The sequence below is a fragment of the Danio aesculapii genome, chromosome 21 (genome assembly GCF_903798145.1).
Source record: "Danio aesculapii chromosome 21, fDanAes4.1, whole genome shotgun sequence".
Taxonomy (NCBI): Eukaryota; Metazoa; Chordata; class Actinopteri; order Cypriniformes; family Danionidae; genus Danio; species Danio aesculapii.
This window is the reverse complement of record NC_079455.1, coordinates 16,561,170-16,582,117: the sequence shown is the minus strand read 5'-3', so window position 1 is coordinate 16,582,117 and position 20,948 is coordinate 16,561,170. Positions and strand designations below refer to the sequence as shown.

The 20,948-nt window shown below is 34.0% G+C and overlaps 2 protein-coding genes across 5 annotated transcripts; both read right to left on the bottom strand.

Moving 5' to 3' along the window:
- Positions 1 to 571: 571 nt before the first annotated feature.
- On the bottom strand, positions 572 to 9,681 carry havcr1 (hepatitis A virus cellular receptor 1). Of its 3 annotated transcripts, XM_056446280.1 has the most exons (9): positions 9,565 to 9,681; positions 7,532 to 7,873; positions 6,569 to 6,661; positions 6,243 to 6,329; positions 5,920 to 6,015; positions 2,685 to 2,743; positions 2,514 to 2,589; positions 2,390 to 2,426; positions 572 to 1,367 (listed from the first exon to the last, which is right to left on the bottom strand). In XM_056446280.1, exons 1-9 carry the CDS (start codon positions 9,617 to 9,619, stop codon positions 1,238 to 1,240), a joined length of 975 nt encoding a protein of 324 aa, XP_056302255.1. In that variant the 5' UTR covers positions 9,620 to 9,681; the 3' UTR covers positions 572 to 1,237. The 3 variants fall into 3 exon arrangements, with proteins under 3 accessions (XP_056302255.1, XP_056302256.1, XP_056302257.1); XM_056446281.1 differs by lacking the exon at positions 6,243 to 6,329; XM_056446282.1 differs by lacking the exons at positions 6,243 to 6,329; positions 6,569 to 6,661.
- A 2,647-nt stretch (positions 9,682 to 12,328) lies between these two features.
- Positions 12,329 to 17,307, bottom strand: havcr2 (hepatitis A virus cellular receptor 2). 2 transcript variants are annotated; one of them, XM_056446705.1, is made up of 7 exons: positions 17,217 to 17,307; positions 16,376 to 16,714; positions 16,221 to 16,289; positions 14,271 to 14,339; positions 14,120 to 14,169; positions 13,786 to 13,870; positions 12,330 to 12,679 (listed from the first exon to the last, which is right to left on the bottom strand). In XM_056446705.1, the coding sequence occupies exons 1-7, from the start codon at positions 17,260 to 17,262 to the stop codon at positions 12,636 to 12,638; spliced, it is 702 nt and encodes a 233-aa protein (XP_056302680.1). In that variant the 5' UTR covers positions 17,263 to 17,307; the 3' UTR covers positions 12,330 to 12,635. The 2 variants fall into 2 exon arrangements, with proteins under 2 accessions (XP_056302681.1, XP_056302680.1); XM_056446706.1 differs by lacking the exon at positions 14,271 to 14,339 and having other exon boundaries at positions 12,329 to 12,679.
- Between the last annotated feature and the right edge of the window lie 3,641 nt (positions 17,308 to 20,948).

Genomic DNA, 20,948 nt, shown 5'->3' with positions numbered 1-20,948 from the left:
CCTACATGTGCTATAGGTGAATTGAATAAACGAAATTGCCCGTAGTGTACTGTATGTGTGTGAATGTGAGAGTGTATGGGTGTTTCTGGTAATCCTAAGAGTACTTCTTGCAATTTTGCCGTTTCTAGGAGTACTGGGTCGCAGTTGGAAGGGCATGTGCTGTGTAAAGCATGCAGTATTCTGGATAAGTTTATACGTTCATTCTTCTGTGGCTACCCTTGATGAATAAAGGGGCTCAGCCGAAGGACATCGAATGAATGATTATTAAATAAGTTAAAGTAAAGCTACAATAGACATGTTTCAAGTATGTTTTGTAAATTTGATCTTTCTGTTGTCAAAGAAATGTAAACGAAACTACAAGATATCTGTTTTCAACATCGATGATGATGATAATAATAATAATAATTGCAAATAAGCGTATCTGATTTCTGAAGGATCAAGTGACACTGAAGACTGAAAATTTTGCTTTATATAACAAGAATAAAATGACATTTTAAAATACAATAAAATAGCAATTAATTAAAATATTGATAGAAATAGCAATCTAGAAATAGCAATATAAAATAATACACAAGCTCCTAACCTTTGAATGCTAATGTATGCTGTAGTATAAAAATGAAAATGTTACCTTAATACAATTATATTTCTGAAGAAATAAGGAAAAATGTATACAATCCACTGATCTTTAATATACTGATCTTTCCTTTTTGTGTACATACATTGTAATAATCAAGCATTATACCTCTAAAAACTGTATCATTGTTAATAGAATTGTTTTTGGTTTGTTATGGAGAAAGGAAGTTTTCTAGGTGTGACCTCTGAGTGAGAGGTGTGAACACACTATGAACAGCTTTATCGGTGGCTATCAATTTAAAGCTGACATTAGCACTTCTAGCGCTTAGAGTTGTCGAAAGTATCGACTTTGGTTCCAATCAGTACTACGGCCATTTTCAAGTAAACGTGAGAGCCTGTCTTATGCACTCTTTAAAAAACATTTTAGAGTGTAAAGGTTGTAAGAAAAGCACAGCTGTGAATGCACCTGTGGTAATGATTGATTTAAACATTGTTGACTTCAGATTATGTTTAATAAAGATATAGTGTTACATTATGTTAGCCACTTGTCATCAGAGTATAAGGTTAGTCCAAGTTAATAATTCCTCTGATAGATTTTTACATTATTAGAAACGAAACAGAAAACAACTCCACACTGGTCAATGAATGTGAGCTTGCTCAGATATTAATGCCACTGTTCGTATTCACTTTCAGCCTGTATCTGATAGACGTTTTCCACAGCCATCTCTCTGTTGTAGAGACCCACACTGCTGCCAGAGTTACTGTAGATGACGGAGATCTCAGAATTCTGCCTTCTGAAAGAGAAACGGGCATTTAAAAAGTTAATATTCCTTAATAATTAAAAATAAAAACAAACACAATGTTATTAATATTAATATTTTGCTTGAGTTTCCTTTCGGCCTTGTTAATTACTTTGCTAGTTTGCTTGGTTGCTTATTAGGTTCACCCGTGCCTTGTTTATATTCCTTCTGTGTATATTTTCTTTGCTTTGTTAAGTTTTTGCTGAGTCATTAGCGACAATTACATGGTCATATTCTGCTTTAATCAGAACTGAATCATTCTAAATGCCGTAAACAAAAGACATCTGTGGAAGTGTATGTAATAATGTGTTCATTAATAACAGCTTGTTCTGAGCGTCTTATATCATTATGCCAGATATACATCATAGCACATGCACTTAATTTTCCATTTTCAAACATGCAGGTGTGCATGTCCTATTAAAAATGGTTCAAAGTGCTCCTGTTATGGATTGTGAAATGTTTAAATTTGTGTTTTTGGGAATCCGCAACAACAGGTTGACATGCATGCAAGGTCAAAAAACACTTTCATTGTATTATAATATGCCATTATTTGACCTTATTTGCTCAACAACTCTCAAACGAGTCACTAAATGTTACATTATTCCAAACACATTTGCATTACACTACTCTGTGGTTATTGGTCAGACAACCCAGTGTGTTGTAGTTGGTTTACTGCATCATGCAGCACATCAGAAATGAATCGGAACAGAATTATAATTTTTGGGTGAACTATCCCTTTGACCCTTTGATATTTTTGTGGAAAACATGACAGATGTACTCTGCATTTGTGATGACTAGAAAGTTCATAACACAATAGAAATACTTGTTTATTTAATTTAATAAACAAATAATTGAAATGAAAAACTTTTAATATTATTGTGTTTGTAAAATAAGTGGTTCTGTTTTCTTTAGAATTATTTTAGCATTCAGCTTTTTTTACATTGTATTTAATTAATCTAACTTTAGAATGAATGTTTTTAATAATTGCACAAGTAGCACTTCAGAAATAGACTTACACTTCTAGCGAGGCTCTGGTTTTCTTTTTTTGCTTCCCTGATAACAGAAAAGTTTCATTTCATGAGTAACAAGCACCAAGAGAGAACATTGTTGTGAAATGATAAACTGAATGAATGTACTTACATATGAAAGCAGCGGCAATGACTATCAAAGCCAACAGTAACAGGAGAACAGGCACAAGAACTGCAGATACATTCACCTTTAAGAACATATTAGAGTCAAAACACCATATAAACTGACCAACGTTTCAAACATTAAAACAAGCAAAGATTGCTATTAAGTTGAAATACTTACATTATCTTTGCTTTCTGCAGAAGATGATTCATGATACACAACAGAAACAGAAGGTTCAACTTTAAAAAATAAAAAACACAAACATGTTGTTTCATCATCAGCAAGCTTGAATATACTGCCCCAAAATAAGAATAAACACACATTAGAAGCTTAGCTCTCACACCACATGACCATTTTCTCATGTAGTAGATATTTTTAACATACTAGTACTAGCAACACAATTTGGAAGAAGGGTATAAATCTACAAAAAAGGCAACAACTAAATGGTTCAGTGATTCACTTAGGACAGATGCTTACTGGAAGTTTTAGTTAAGTTTAAGCTTCCTCTGCAGTCACTTCCTGTTTGTGTAGTATTTCAGTGAGAGCTAAGGCCATGCTTCTTTGCGAAGTATTGCCAGTCTACCTGCATTACCAAGCGTTTTCCAAGAGACTTTCATGACTGCCTGCCTGTGTATGACCCTGCCTGCCTTGATCAAGTACGTTATCTGTCTTTGCCCTCTTGCTCTGTTTTGGACTATTTGTTGTTATACTGAACCTCTGCCTGCACTCTCACTACGTCGTCTGGATTTGATCCTGTGTTTGTTGACTGGATTGGGTTGCTTATGTGTTGCCGACTTTCCGCCTGTTTACTCCCTGATGTCTCTGCCTAAACCTTTTAATAAAACTTCTGCATATGGATTCTAATACTGTCTCAGACCCCATGTTACAGAACTATCCCAAAAGTTAAAATATTTCTCGTATTTGTTTAATAAGGCTTTATACCACCGCTGATCTGCATTAAACAGTTCGTGTGACTTTTCTAAAATAACTTCAGATGCAACTATGCATGTAGTGCATGTAGTGCAACAATGAAATTTGATACTGGTATCATTTGATTTGTAACAGCACTAGAATGTATTATAATTATTATTTTAAAAAATGTTAAATGAAATACAGTGGATTCGGAAAGTATTCACAGCACTTCACTGTTTCCACATTTTTTATGTTACAGCCTTATTCCAAAATAGATTAAATTAATTTATTTCCTCAAAATTCTACACACAATACCCCATAATGACAATGTGAAAAAATATTTTTCGAAATTGTTGCAAATTTATAAAAAAAAAACCCTGAAAAATCACATGTACATAAGTATTAACAGCCTTTGTCGTGACGCTCTAAATTGAGCTCAGGTACATTCTGTTTCCACTGATCATTCTTGAGATGTTTCAGAAGCTTAATTGGAGTTCACCTGTGGTAAATTCAGTTGATTGGACATGATTTGAAAAGGCATACACCTGTCTACATAAGGTCCCAGGGTTGACAGTGCATGCCAAAGCACAAACCAAGCATGAAGTCAAAGGAATTGTCTGTAGACCTCTGAGACAGGATTGTCTCGAGGCACAAGGCCGGGGAAGGTTGCAGAAAAACTTCTGCTGCTCTGAAAGTTCCAATGAGCACAGTGGCTTCCATCATCCATAAGTGGAAGATGTTTGGAACCACCAGGACTCTTCCTAGAGCTGGCATGCCATCTAAGCTGAGTGATAGTGGGAGAAGGGCCTTAGTCAGGGAGGTGATCAATAACCTGATGGTCTCTCGGTCTGAGCTCCAGCGTTCTTCTGTGGAGAGAGGAGAACCTTACAGAAGGACAACCTTCTGTGCAGCAATCCACCAATCAGGCCTGTAGAGTGGCCAGACGGAAGTCACTCCCTGCCTGGAATTTGCCAAAAGGCATCTGAAGGACTCTCAGACCATAAGAAACTAAATTCTCTGGTCTGATGAGTCTAAACTTTAACTCTTTGGAGTGAATGCCAGGCGTTATGTTTGGAGAAAACCAGGCACCGTTCATCACTAGGCTAATTCCATCCCTACAGTGAAACATGGTGGTGGCAGCATCATGCTGTGGGGATGTTTTTCAGCAGCAGGAACTGAAAGACTAGTCAGGATAGAGGGAAAGATGAACGCAGCAATGTACAGAGACACCCTGAATGAAAACCTGCTTCAGAATGCTCTTGACCTCAGACTAGGGCGATAAACATTATTGTGGTTACTTCAAAATACTGTGAATAATTATTTATTATTTAATTCATTCTTAAAGAATTTCAGATTGTTGTATTAACAATGCTGTTATCAAATGCTAAAAAGAGTTAATCGGCTATTTATAAAAAAATATCCGTCAGCAAGCTTGATGCAACTCTAACATGGTCCTAACATGGCCCACAAGCTGAGTTAGCTGTGCCTGGTCAGTACCTGGATGGGAGACCACATGGGAAAGCTAGGTTGCTGCTGGAAGTGGTGTTAGTGAGACCAGCAGGGGGTGCTCAACCTGCAGTCTGTGTGGGTCCTAATGCCCAAGTATATTGATGTGGACTCAGTGAGTGCTGTCTTTTAGATGAGATGTTAAACCGAGGTCCTGACTCTCTGTGGTCGTTAAAAAATCCCAGGATGTCCTTCGAAAAAGAGTTTGAAAATTTGGCCTCTATCCATCAAGGCCTCCTAACTATCCCCATATCATAACTGGCTTCATCACTCTGTCTCCTCTCTACCAATCAGCTGATGTGTGGTGTGCAGTCTGGCGCAATATGGCTGCCGACATGTCATCCAGGTGGATGCTGCACACTGGTGGTGGATGAGGAGATTCCCCCCAAAAATGTGTAAACCACTTTGAGTGTTCAGAAAAGCGTTGTATAAATGTAAGGAAATATTATTATTATTATTATTATTATTATTATTATTATTACTATTATTATTATTATTAAATTGTTGACTGAAATTGACCTCATTCTTTATAGGTCTATTGTTTAACAACTTACAATAAGGCTCCATTTGTAAACATTAGTAAATTAAACTAAACCAACAATGAAAACTACTTGTAAAGCCTTTATTTATTTTATTTTGTTAATGTTTAATAACTCATTAAAATCTTAACGGTTTAATTAAATGGAGTTAACAAAAAATGTGATGTTTTATTCCTAACATTAATATAATAACTTATGTAACAAATGTAGCCTATTTCTCACCGTTCGTTTAATGAATTCATGATCAAACTTTCACTAATGCGACCTAACTGTAAAATTAGCTTATGTCAATATCGTGATAATATACCACATCTTGATAAAGCATCAGCAATTTTCACAACAGGAAAACCATCATATGCCTATATATTAATAATATGACAGCTTTGTAATGTCTTGTTTTGATAGTATACAGTATATTAAAATTAAAAATAAATAAAAATTCACATATTGTGTTTTACCGGATGTTGTACTGGAGAGCCACATTCCAGTAGTGCTGCTTCTGGGAGCATGTGATGAACTGACGGTTGAAGAAATCTCTTTTCTTGTCTTATTATCTAATCAAAAAATAAACACAAATTGTCATAATATTCGTCACCAGTTTAAAAGTCTTTAAAAGAAGAGGTCTTTAATGACTAAAGATTTGTGAAACATGCAAGAGCATTCATCAAATCAATCACTTGAATAACAAAATAAAATGAGCAAGAATTTAGCGATCATTCATTTAAATTAAACCATTTCTTCAGTCATTATAGATTCACTGCCGGGGTTAAAATCATAATACCTCTTGATGTTTCAGTGGTCTGTGATTCTGAAGTTAAAATGCCAGAAATAGTTGTTACCAAAGGGTCTGGTGTGGTTGTAGCAGGTGCTTTGAAACAGGATGTAAAATGTTCCTTTTAAATGTTGAAACTCTCACATGAGCAGCGAATGTTAGAAAACTGCTGACTTTACACAGCGCTGATTGCATCTGTGATGACTGAATGATGACAGATAATGCCAAACTATTTTCATAATCACTAAAATACTTTCTCTTTGATTGTTTCCATCATTCAGGCGTAACAGATTGACAGAGACATTATGAAAGCACATATAAACACACTTAAGTACCCTCTGTCATGGCAGTGGTGTAAACTCCTGTGGTTTCGTGCTCAGATGTGCTGCCTGACATGGATGTAGTTTCCAGGGTTGTTGGAATAAGCGCTTTAAAGAAAGTGTATTTCAATGCACAATTGAAATGCTGGATTGTTTCAGCTGGGTTTAAATTACATTTACATTTTTAACCCAGTATTTCAATGATTTACCCAAATTTGTGTTGAAACAACTGAGCATTTTTAGAGTGTGAAATATGGATAACACCCAAATGCTTGGTTACATTTTTATACAAAAATGTGACCGAAATTTAACCCAAAGGCTTATTCAGATTTTACCCAGAGATGGGTTGAAACAACAGCTTTTTTTAAAATCTACAACAACATTTTTAACATTGGAGTCTGTAAGGTTTATTTTAACATGCACACCATAAAAAACCTGGGTTGTTGCAACCTAATGTTGGTTCAAATATGGACAGATATGAAAAGTATATCATTTAAATTTAATAAAAAAATTAATCCAATGTTAGTTTTGTCAGGAATTGACACAAATTTGGATTACAACATCCCAGCATATTTTTAAAAACTGTTATATTACGGAAAAGTCTAAAAATAACAGTATATTTTCATATGCTTTCAGCTAACATTACAGTCACATGATCAGTTAGAAGATAAAAGGTGCTTAATAATAGTGAATGATATATTTTTCATAATTGTCCATAGCTGATTAATATAGTAATGATATATAGTTGTATATACAGTGTATAGTCGTATATAAAGTAATATATAGTGACAATTAATACAGTATTAATTATTAGAGAGTTTTTTTATTCATTCTTGCATGAAAATTGTAGGCTATTACTTTTTTAACCTTACTGACTCCAATATAGGCTGAACAAACAAATAAATTAATAAACTACTACTAATTAGCAGACATTAGGACTTACATTAAGGATTTTTTCCATAGTTTATCAACACTTACCATCATCAACGATCAAATGGACGTAATACTTCTCATCATTAAACCATCCAGGCACATGTACACGGCATCCGTATTTTCCAGAGTCTGTTTTATCAATGTTAAAAATAGTCAGAGACACGTCTCCATGCTGGATTTGTCCCATCAGATTGTATCTAGGTGATTTCCTCCTTGATACTTTATCTCCATCGCTTCCAATAATTTCTTCGCCACAGCCAGTATTGGGAATATCTCCTCTCATCCAGCATATGTGGCATTTGCCATGATATCTGCTGTCATATTTGCATGGCAAAGTTACATTCTCACCCTCGAAACTCTGTACAATGACGTCGCTGCATCTGCAAACTGAGAGACGGTGATTTAAATAACCTTGAACGTAGACATTTACAAACAAAATACCAATACAGCATTTTAGATATTAAAATTCATAGTAATGTGATAAATAATAGCACATATGTATTACATTTACAAACAAAATATATAATGTTATATATTATTACAGTGTAGATTTACATTGGCAGAGAAACAGTGATTCAAATAGCACTGAATTTGGATATTTGTTCATTCATTTTTCTTCAGCTTAGTACCTGATTTATCAGGGGTCACCACAGCAGAATGAACCACCAAATTTGGACTATAAGATTCATAAAAAAAAATCTATAACAAATAATTACATTTAAAAACTAAATTTACAGTTGAAGTCGGAATTATTAAACCTCCTGAACAGGGGCGGATTTAGTGATTTTGGGGCCCTAAGCAATTCCAGCCAAAAGTTCTAATATGTACCTTTTCTACTTTATTTTATTATTATTATTATTATTTTGCAATTTTTTCTTATATCATTCAATCCCCATTTCTATATTTTATCTTTATGCAGAATAATAATAACACGTAAAGTACCTTGTTAAACTGTTAAAATGATTTGTTTTCTTAAGTTGCATTTACAACTAAACATAATAAATGAACTATTTAGTTTTTAAAACTAAATCTTTACAGATTTGACAGTTGGACTGGTCCATATTTGAAGTTGCGGGGCACATTTGCGCAGATGTAATAATTATGTTAAAATAAAAATAAAAAATAATTAAACCCTCACCATACAAAATATTATAGAAAACAATGTTATATATAATGTATAGGTATCATTTATACTTCTAGATATTTATTTGGGCGCCCTCAGATTTCCTGGGGCCTCAACGGCCGATTACCTTGCTTAATGGTTAAATCCGCCCCTGCTCCTGAATTATTAGCCCCCCTGTTTATTTTTTGTCTCTAATATCTCTTCAACAGAAAGAAGAATTCTTTTCCAACACATTTCTAAACTTAATAGCTTTAATAACTCATTTCTAATAACTGATTTTTTTTTATCTCTGCCATAATGACAGCACATACTATTTTACTAGATATTTTTCAAGATACTAGTATTCAGCTTGAAGTGCAATTTAAAGGCTTAACTCTTAAACTTAGACAAGTTTTGACAATTAGAAAAGTTATTGTATAACGATGGTTTGTTTTGTAGACAATCTGAAAAAAAATATTGCTAAATGGGGCTAATAATATGGACCTTAAAAGAGTTTTTCTAAAAATTAAAACTGCTTTTATAGTAACCGACATAAAACAAATAAGACTTTCTCCAGAAAAAAAAAATATTATCGGAAATACTGAAATAAATATCAGTTGAGAAATATGACTAAACATTTCACAGGAGGACTAATAAATTTTCCCTAAACTGTGTTAGGTTATGTTGTTTCATTACAGTGTAAATCCAAATTATCCAAGAGAAAGAAAGAGATTCAAACTAACCTTGAATTTACATATTTTTAAAATTCATGAAGATGTTTTCTATAGAAAATAGCCCATTTAATGTTTCCAAATGAAATATATATCACTGTGTCATATTTCATGTAAATACAAATTATTTTAGATATTGGCATGTAAATATACTATTTTGAATTGCAAAAATTAAATAAACAAACTCAACTTTTTTTTTTTTTTTGTAACTAGGTTTCAGTAGCCTATATAAATGTGAAACTCACTCGTCAGGCACCAGAGAATCCAGGATGTGAGGAACCAGCTGTGAAGATCAGTCATGATGAAAATATGTCACTCTCTCTACAAGCAATGCTCAACACTAACTCATGCCTCTTCTTACATTATTGCCCTTTACACGGAAGTGCACATGACAGCTTTGCTTATATGTGCATTCAGAGTTCTTTTTTTTACAGTTTCACTTCCATGAGTGTCCTTTACTACTGTGTTGAACTTTAAAAAAAGCAAGATTTACAAGAGCCATCTACTTATACTGAAAAAATCTCACGCTGATAAACATCGCATGAGAATATGAAATTGTTTTAATTCACATTTAAACATTATTGACACGTTCATGTTTATATTTGACGTATTTAACGCTAGAGGTCACTATTGTACAACACTGATTAACTAAACTCGCTTTCAACAAGCTGCTGGTTTAAAGGTGATGTATGTTCTCATTTTAAATGTCAAACTAGATTGATTAACCTGTTTATTGTTGATTAACTGTTAAATTCATGGGTTTATTGCTGCTTTCATGTGCTGTCAGAGTTATAGCGGCTCCAGGTCAAAAATTGGACATGAAATGGCGCCTCCAAATCTTTGTTTACTACTTGGAAAATCAGAGATTATTTTAGCGCTCGAGTTTTGCTGCGCATAAACTCTCGCTTTTAACGTGACATAAGTTCAGATCATATCTAAAAAGACCCACAAATAACTATGGGCCGGTATACGTTTTTGACGGTATGATAACCTTGGATAAATAGGCCTACCACGTTTTCACCAATGGTATTGTGATCACTACTCTAAAATAGGTTTTAAAAATCTGAGTAAAAAATACTACAACTTTTTACCCCATTGAACACAACATATTTTATTTTAGGAAACGTTTATAATACTTTGGAGCACATATCAGGCTAAATAATTAAAATGACTGTTGCTCTCTTCATTGGTTTCAAAAACACAGATTTATTTACAACACAAAAAAAAAAAAACATAAAAAAAACGTTTCTTTTCAGCTTAGTCCCTTTATTAACCCGGGGTCGCCACAGTGGAATGAACCGCTAGCTTATCCAGCATATGTTTTACACAGCGGATGCCCTTCCACCTGCAACCCTTAACTGGGAAACATCCATACACACTCATTCACACACATACACTACGATCAATTTTAGCATACCCAGTTCACCAAACCAAAGCACCCGGAGGAAACTCACTCGAACACGGGGAGAAACATGCAAACTCCACACAGAAACCGGTGATCTTCTTGCTGTGAGGCGATCATGCTACCCACTGCGCCACCGTTTCACATATTTTACAATCAGTAATTAGGGGCTTCACAGTGGCGCAGTGGGTAGCATGATCGCCTCCCAGCAAGAAGATTGCTGCTTCGAGCCTCCGCTGGGTCAGTTGGCATTTCTGTGTGAAGTTTGGATGTTCTCCCCGTGTTCGCGTGGGTTTCCTCCGGGTCCTCCGGTTTCCACCACAAGTCCAAAGACATGTGGTTTAGGTGAATTGGGTAAGCTAAATTGGCCATAGTGGATGTTTCCCAGTTGAGGGTTCCATCTGGAATGGCATCCGCTGCACAAAACATATCCTGGGTAAGTTGGCGGTTTATTCCACTGTAGCAATCCCAGGTTAATAAGGGACTAAGCTGAAAAGAAAATGAATGAATGAATGAATAATCAGTATTTAGCATAGGTCTATGACTTAAATTAGAATGCTGACAAGTAGATTGGCAATGAGTTTTGGGCACACTTTGCTGTTACGTTCCAAATTAGTAATGGAATGCCAAAAATCTTATGAACAGACTAGCCCTGAGTTTAAGCCAAAGTCTAAGCCTGCTGTCCTCAGTGTTTTTCATTCTTTTCACAATTGAATGCGACAAGATTGTAATCACGACTTCATAGGTGATGAGCAGCAAATTGAAGGCATTATTGCTTTTTTCACATGCTATCAAATTATTGCAAATGCAAGTTTCCTAGTCAGAAATTGGATACAAATGCCCTCTTAAGTCAGATTTACCACAGCGAAACCGCAGTTTCAAAAGATTAAATGCTGCTGTGACTGGTATTCTTCATTCGTTTCCCAACATCTACACTTGTCATGTGATGTCATGTCAGTAGTGCATATTTAAATATCCAAATAACAAAATTTTATGTTCTACATATTATCAGTGAAATTAACATGTATTGTTTGGACATAATACAATTTAACTAAGAAATCCATGGGTTTTTCTTGCTTCCTGTTATTTCTGAGAATGAAGCACTTGAATGTAATGAAGTCATACTTTCAACACACGTAGGCAGCAAGTCTCCCCAATAAATGTAGCAATTAATATTTACCATCAAAACGTTGAGAATGGCCTGCTCAAATCTGTCAATCACTAGAGTTTGACCAATAATGAGAGTCTGGGATGTGGCTTCTGAAACAGGTTGAGCCAGAGGGTGTTTATGACTAATGCCCTACATCAAACTCAGTTCCAAGAGAGTTTAGTTCCAATTCTGCTTCAACACACTTATCTTAATAAGCCTAAAGAAATTAACTTAGTTTGATCAGGTGTATTTAATTGGGACAGATCTGTCTTTATCATCAATCACTGTATCAACTGGTAAGATATAAGGAAATAATAATCTTTAGAAAGGGTTTGGTGAGTATAAAGAAAAGGTGAAAAGTTTGTTTTAAATAAGTTTTATTTTTTTGTAATTCCACTAGGTGACACTAATAGTGCAGAAACTACTTCACCTTTGAGCACAAAGAAACATTCAGTAATTGATTTCTGAGAAAAAGATGCGTGACACACAATTAGAGTTACATTTTGGTAAGCTTTTTACAGAATAGCTTGGCAAATGAAGATGCATGCTACATATGTCATGTTACAATAAAAAAAATCTGAAAAACAACAACACAATATACATTATCTCAGATTTAGATTAATAATTGATTAATTATATTACAAACATCAGGCACTGAGAATTAACCCCAAAACAAAAGAAAAAGGAAAAGGTCCACGTCACCATGCTTGTGGTCTGTATAGAGTCATAGTGACATCAAACAAAGCATATCCATAGCAGAATTTTTACATTGTCCTGCTGCTGGTTTGTTCTCTGAAGCGCCGCAGTCCTGAGGGCAGAGCGTTCGGATGGATGTGTTAATGCACAGTAAGCAAAACTGGCCATGAGTCACCTCTTTCACTTCCACTCAGCCATGAGAGCCAAATTTAACACTGTGCAGCATGATAATCTGCGGAAGTTTCCACACAGCCATGTAGAATGACCAAGTGTTTCTTGTTCAAGCATTAAATGAAATGCTCAGTGCAATTTCAAACTAAAGTACTGATGGGTTTAGAGCCTTATTTGGATAATTTAACCTGACAAGGTCACATATTTGACCCCTGAAATAAATATATACTCTATGTAAATTTGCACACGGCCACAGTGGTGACCAGCGTGACCAGTCCCTGTTTTCCAGGAACAGTGTAGTATTTTTGTAGTCTTGTCCCAAATTGTTTTAATTTAATTGAATAGTACAAAATGAAAAGAGGAGCTTGCACTTGCTTTCATTTACATTACATGTGGCATGATTTCATAAGTGGGTTATTTTGTTATTGCCATTTATTCATTGTGTTTAATAGATCATAATTTATGATAATGAACATTGATTGAATGAAAAAAGATTTTTGTGAAAGAAATTAATTTCTTTGCTTCGATGCATGTATATGTAATTATTAAAATTAAGCAATTTTTGTATAGATAGATAGATAGATAGATAGATAGATAGATAGATAGATTGATAGATAGATATTTTTTCTTTAATTTAAGTAAATGTACAAATAAAATGTAAATTTAAACAAATTAAATACAGCTAATATATTAACTATGAAAATCATGCTGAACACCAATAAATATATAGATACATAAAAATAAAACAAAAGCAATGTCTTTATTTATTTCATTATTTCTTTTCTCCGGAGCTACATTTGATTAATTACTTGTAAATCTACACTGTAAAAAATCTTGCCACATAAAATTCTTTAGTTGAATTAAGTGAACTTTTCTAGTCATCTTAACTCAACATCAGTCAAACTGACAAAAAAATATTAAGTTAAACTTCGCATAACTAAAAATATTTAGTGGAAACCAGATTAATTGATTAAAATTATTTAAAGTAACATAAAAACATTTGTTGTTACGACTTTTTGTCATATAATTTTTTTACAGTGTACTTACTGAGGAGAAGTGTGATGATCAATCCTGGGATGAAAATAATAGCCCCCACTCTTACTGTAGTTATGATAAATGTTTCCATTGTTTTCTAGAACGACACACAACGTATTCAATGCTTGCATGCAAAACATGAAGTGCAATACATATAAAATCTGTGTGCATGTTAGTTTTCATACATTCATTACCAAAAAATATATTCAATGCAAATGCAAATTAGCAGCAACGGCAGACTGCTAATGAATCTCTATTTGAAAAAAATACAATACAATACAATACAATGCAATACAATACAATTGAATTTTTTTTATTTTATTATTTTGTTTAAATAGAGCAGTACCTCAGTGTGAGCCACTGATTTGACTTCAGCCATGCGGACATCAGTACCATCTGAAACAAAGCAATGAGTTTTACTCTTGTCAGATGTTGGCTCATATTTCTTAACCCCTTTCAGTGTTGATTAAATGTATTCACAATGACAATAATCATACCTGTGGTCATCTTTTCTGATATGAGATAAAGCTCAGTAATGAGTGTGGTGGAGTCTGACACATGGTGGACTGTGTGTAAAACCAAACATTTTTAATCAGGGTTATTTTATCTCATGCATTTAAAACATAGTCAGACCAGTTTGATTTATGTTAGTATTGATTATTCATATTATAAATTAAGGTTGATAGTGGTAACACACAAAGATGGTTAATAAATTCAATATAAAGTGCTTAAAAAAGTATGGCAGGTAATCCAATCACTAAGATGACAAAAACATGCATTAACAGAGGCCAGACTGAATAATCAGCTGATTTGAAAACACAAGACAATCTTGTATCTAAAATTTCACCCTATACCCTCATTTACTATTCGCTACATTAGTCCACTAATTTCGTCTGTTTAAAGGAGTCAATGTGATATGTTATTTTACACATACATTTAACACAAAAACAAAGCATTTTGAATTCTGTCAGGTATACAAATGTTAACTTAACAATTAAATAAGATTATATATAATAAAATACAATAGGGTTTTGCTGTGGATTCCATCTTGTGGTGAGGCATGGACATTTATTCAGGCGCACAAACTCTCATAATGCATTATGGGTATTATCTAGCTTTTGAGTGTACATTGGTTGTACTCTTGTTATTGCGGTGCATTGTGGGTTTGATTGAATTTACTTCATAATGTTTACCATTGTTTCAGAGTCAGACACCATTAGAAAGGACTGCTCGCACAAATAGTTCACTTTATAAGGGTATAGAGGGCAATTTCAAATACAGCCAATATTTTGTTAAGCTGAGGCAGGTGTGTATACATTTTTACAATGTATAAGGGATTATTGATTATTATCAACATTAGAAACCTGTTAACAGCATGCCAATACATATATAAACATTACTAATGTGTTAATTCTAACGATATGCTAACCAACATGCTACCAACATGGTAGTTCATTTTAGCAGTAACTTTACAATGTGCTAATATGTATTAAAAATAGGTTTAAAACATGTTAACGGCCTGCTAATTTGTTGTACCAATATGATAACAATGCTAAAAACATGTAAACAGCATGTTAATTTATGCTAGAAATATATCAACAATAATCATATAAACATGCCAATTCATGCTAATAATATGTAAATCAACATCAAGTTAAATGTCTGATTATTGTCAACAGTGAAAACAGTGTGGCTTCATTGTAACAATATGCTAATACTGCTAGAAACATGTAAACAACGTGTTAATTTATGCTTGAAACATGACATCAAGTTAAATATTTTATTATTGTCAACAGTGAAAACAGTGTGTCTTCATTGTAACAAAATGATATTAATGCTAAAAACATGTAAGCAACATGTTAATTTATGCTAGAAACATGCTAACTACAATCATATAAACATGCCCATTAATGCTAAAAACATGTTAGCCAACATTAAGTTAAATATCTTATGATTGTCAACAGTGAAAACAGTGTTGATTCATTGTAACAATATGCTAATAATGCTAGAAACATGTAAATAGCATGTTAATTTATGCTAGAAACATACTAACAATATTCATATCAACATGCCAATTATTGCTTATAATGTTAGCCAACATCAAGTTAAATGTCTTATTATTGTCAACAATGAAAAAACTGTGTGGCTTTATTGTAACAAAATGCTAATAATGCTAGAAAAATGTAAACAACATGTTAATTTATGCTAGAAACATGTTAACTATAATCATATAAACATGGTAATTTATACTAAAAACATGATAGTAAACATCAAGTTAAATAGTTCATTATTGTCAACAGTGAAAACAGTGTGGTTTAATATTTTTCTTTCTAAATTGCTGGCTGTCATTTGCAACAAAAAAGTAGTTTTACAACATGTTTGTTTAAATAGCTCATTGAATTAGCTAGTGCTAGATGCAATTTTTGAAAAACAACCAATTTTCGTACCTTGTTTTTCCTGCTTTGTTGTTGTAGGGGCCAGTTGGGTTTCGGAGACAACTCTCTTTGGATCTAGTCCTTTTATAGATAAACAGAAATACTGTCCATCACCACATCTGAGCGCCACAACACTGAACAAGAGACTGAATCGAACTGTTACTCACCATTGCTGATAAAAAGATAAACGTTGTAACTGATGTCATTGAAAAGACCAGGAATCTCGATACGGCAGACGTACATCCCGGCGTCGCTCTTCTGAGCAGCTTTTATGGTGAGTGAAACATCTCCTCGATCCAGTCCACTGTCCAAGCTGAATCTGTGGGACTCTCTGTAGTCCAGTTGTAAGCCATCAATGGAGATAACAGTGTTCTCACAGCTGAACAATGACTGGTGTCTGCCCCAGCAAACGCCCAATGGGCCATTGGTGTTAATGTCGTATTTACATGGGAGAGTAACTGTGTCTCCAACCTGTCCAACCACCAACTTTGATGATTCTCTGCAGGCTAAAGCACAAACACAGACAGACAATTTATATTTTATAGTTTTAGCATCCATAATCAAGCAAATTAATAATCTCCTCATGCATTCTATACATTTTTCTATAGATTTTCTTTCATAAAGGCTTAATTTAGACAATTGGCTATATATAACATGTAGTGAAAGAGCATTTTTGGTTTTAGTGTTAACATACAGCACAACATGCACCACACTGCACAGTTATTTATTATATTTGTTATTTTGTTTTAAGAATAATATCTAAAAGTTTTAGTACATTTCAGTATTTTAAATTCGTAGCAAGTTGTTTGTGTTAATCTAAAACAAATAAACTTTTTTTATTTATCGACGCATAAACACTGTGAGGTTTTGCTAGAGTTATGCATAGCATATAACTGTGCTATTAAGTAAGCAAAAGATGAGAAGACAAGTAAAACTGCGCACGTATAAAACATATTATACCATACTGGACATTATAGCTCTATTGAAAGTAGTTTGATTGGCACTTACTTGCAAAATGTATATTTGAAGTGATAACAAAAAGAAAAACAATCATTTTCTTTGCTGCCGAACACTCACTAGTCGCTAATTCATGTGTTAATGGCTCATACGCTGAAAATACAACTTCTCTTTTCCATGAGGGATTCTTGCCAATGGGTTCATTTCAACATACTATTGGTTCTAAAGCCAGACTACTTAATCATTTCACAATGTTCTAATATTAAATAATTTGCAAACGAGTTGAATAATCTTACAATATAATTATTTAATATACAATATTTTAATTTTAATAACAAAAACATTTCAGTAAATAAAATAAAAAGTTAATCTACCTTATATACACTGTAAAAAATGCTGGGTTCCAAACAATTCATCCATGTTGTCCCAATGCAAATTGATTAAGTGCTGGGTTCCAAACAATTCATCCATGTTGTCCCAATGCAAATTGATTAAGTTAACGTCATTGTTTTTATAAATTTAAGTTGATTGAACATAAAACAATTAGGTTTCCACAAAAAAAACTTAAGAATTGTGTTGTTTCAACTCATTTTAAATATAAAAGCCATTTTTTCTGATTGTATGTTTATATATGTTAGGGCAGAATTACTTTATAGTTTTGTTATTCTGAAAGGTTTTTGTCACATGGAATGATGATGGATAGATTACATATCAATACATACGCACACATATAAAGCTATTAAGCATATTTTGACATTTAGTCTTTACACAATTTATGGTGTTTGTTATATAAACGTAGACACTTTACTGGCATTAAATATGCTTTCTATCTATTTGCAGTCAGTTTTGTTGGCAAACTTTCTGATTTGTCATAGTCACAGGAAAAGTATATATTAAAACATGATTAACAGAAGATGGCTTGAAGATCAGTGGTTAGCTGCCAGTTCTTGTACATGATCTAAGCATTAGTTCTGTAAAAAGCTGCTCCAGAATTTCCCTCTGGCTTCCATAAATCTAATTCAACAAAAAATTAAAAAGAAATGCCACACACACCAAAGAAGGATCCTCGTCCACTTCCTTCCTTTTAAGGGGTCGTTGTGTTTCACGTTGGCATTGCTGACACGACAGATCCTAAGAGGCCGATTCAAGTCTAGACAGTCATATTTCCTTGAGACAACAGGCTCAGTTTAAGCACAGATGACATAACGTTCTGGTAAAGTTAACCTCTACTGAACTCAATCAGGTTTCCTGATTTCTGTCTCTGTATGTTTCCTGATTCTTGAAAATGGCCTCGTTTTTTTATATTATCCATAATTATTTGAATCTCAAATTAGAATGGTGGGAAAGGAGAAAAGTTGTTTAGCCTTATTAGAATTTTAGGCTTAAGTTTGCACTTTATTTTGAGTGCTGCTATTTAAAGTCACAATAAATTGTTTTATACACTCACTGGCCACTTTATTAGGTACAAATTACTAGTACCAGGTTGGATCCCCTCTTTGCCTTCAGAACTGCCTTAATTCTTTATGGTATAGATTCAACAAGGTACTGGAAATATTCCTCAGAGATTTTAGTCCATATTGTCATGATAGGTTCACACAGTTGCTGCAGATTTGACGGCTGCACATCCATGATGCCAATCTCCCCTTCCACTACATCCCAAAGGTGCTCTGAGATCTGGTAACTGTGGAGGCCATTTGAGTACAGTGAACTCATTGTCATGTTCAAGAATCCAGTCTGAGATGATTTGAGTTTATGACATGGTGCATTATCCAGATGAAAGTAGCCATCAGAAGATGGGTACACTGTGGTCATAAAGGGATGGACATGGTCAGCAGCATTACTCAGGTAGGCTGTGGCATTCAACACGATACTTAATTGGTATTAATGGGCCCAAAGTGTGCCAAGAAAATATCCCCACCCCCAGCAGCCTGAACTGTTGATACAAGGCAGGATGGATCGATGCTTTCATGTTGTTGATGCCAAATTCTAACCCTACCATCCGAATGTCGCAGCAGAAATTGAGACTCATCAGACCAGGCAACATTTTTCCAATCTTCTATTGCCCAATTTTGGTCTGTGTGAATTGTTGCCTCAGTTTCCTGTTCTTAGGAGAGGTACCTAGTGTGGTCTTCTGCTGCTGTAACACATCTGCCTCAAGATTTTACTTGTTGTGTGTTCAGAGATGCTCTTCTGCTTACTTCAGTTGTAACAAATGGTTATTTAAGTTACTGACTGTTGCCTTTCTTTCAGCTCGAACCAGTCTGGCCATTTTCTTATGACCTCTGCCATTAACAAGGCATTTTCACCCACAGAATTTTCAGTTTTTTCTGAACATTCTCTATAAACCATAGAGATGGTTGTGTGTGAAAATACCAGTAGATCAGCAGTTTCTGAAATACTCAGACCATCAGACTATCTTTATGAATTCACATGAGCAAAGTATTTTTTTAAGTATATTGCCATTGATATTTTGCTCTTTTTATAGTACATCATGGAACAAAAAAAATTTCAGCCATGACCTCCTGTTTTACTGGGCTGAACATAAGACAAAGGCCAAACTCACTTTAACTGATTGTTGTTGTTGTGGCTGGGTCTCAAAAGCAGGTGCTTTTCACACATTAAAATGTACAGTGCTGGCTTTAAATCCACAACAATCTTTAAGTTTAAATGGGTTTGAAAAAGCTTGAGGGTGAATAAATTAGGATTGTCATTTTGGGTTGAATCATCAATTTCATATTGTTGTTTCATAAATTGGACAATTTAATTATAGATAGTGACTGATTACATGTAATCTGGATTATGCACTCAGATTCTAAAAATTAAGTAATTATATACTTACTTGCATAATACTCATATTTGAAAGAGAATTTCTTGGTTTTACCAAGAATGTTTTTGAATTCTAGTATTCAAAGAATTTAATACTTCTGGTTCTATGACAAGAGGAAAAATCAATCCTCTCTAACTCAAGTTCAGTATTCAAATACTGTACAAAGGCATCAGCTGTAATCATGCGCTAAATCCAATCCATTTCTGTCCTCTTGTGGTTTGTTTGTCTTCTTCTGTTGGTTGTCTCAGGGTGTCTCTTTCAGAGCATTACTGTAATGGCGCTACTTACCCTTTTCATTTTACATGGAAGACAATTTCCTAAATGATAGTCAGTTTGGCCATTCACCTGGCTGAGGAGGTCAAAACAATGTAAAAATCCTATATAAAGTAAAATCAAAAATGCACTTAAAGGTCTGCTTAATTGTGAGGGCTGGACAAGTAAACACATGGTAGTTCATCATGATTATGTTTAATGGTACTGGTAAGTAATTATTTAGCAAAACACCCAGGCATTTTAGGAGCTATATTTCAGTTTTCTGTCATTTCTAGCAGATCTGAAGTGCACTCCACAAAACCAAGACAGCACTTTTTAAATTTAGCAATTATTAAATATGTTTTAGAACAGGATGAAATGATTATAATCAGTGCCACTACTGTACTCAGTGGGAGAGTATTATTGCAGTAGGATAGTTTGATGAAGGGGTGTAAAAAGTCTTTTATTTTCTCATATAGCATTACACTTATATCAGATACATGTCAGAGATCATACATCTGAAGACACTCACAAATATTGGCACACATTCTGTACATCCACTTTCTTTTTCAGCAATATATGCTTTCCACTATGTGTGCATAAAACATTATACATAAGAAATAAAAAAGAAACTATAAGATAAAGTGGGAACAAAAATATCAGCTACAAAACCAATCGTCTTCTGTCCACTTTCAACGACTTTT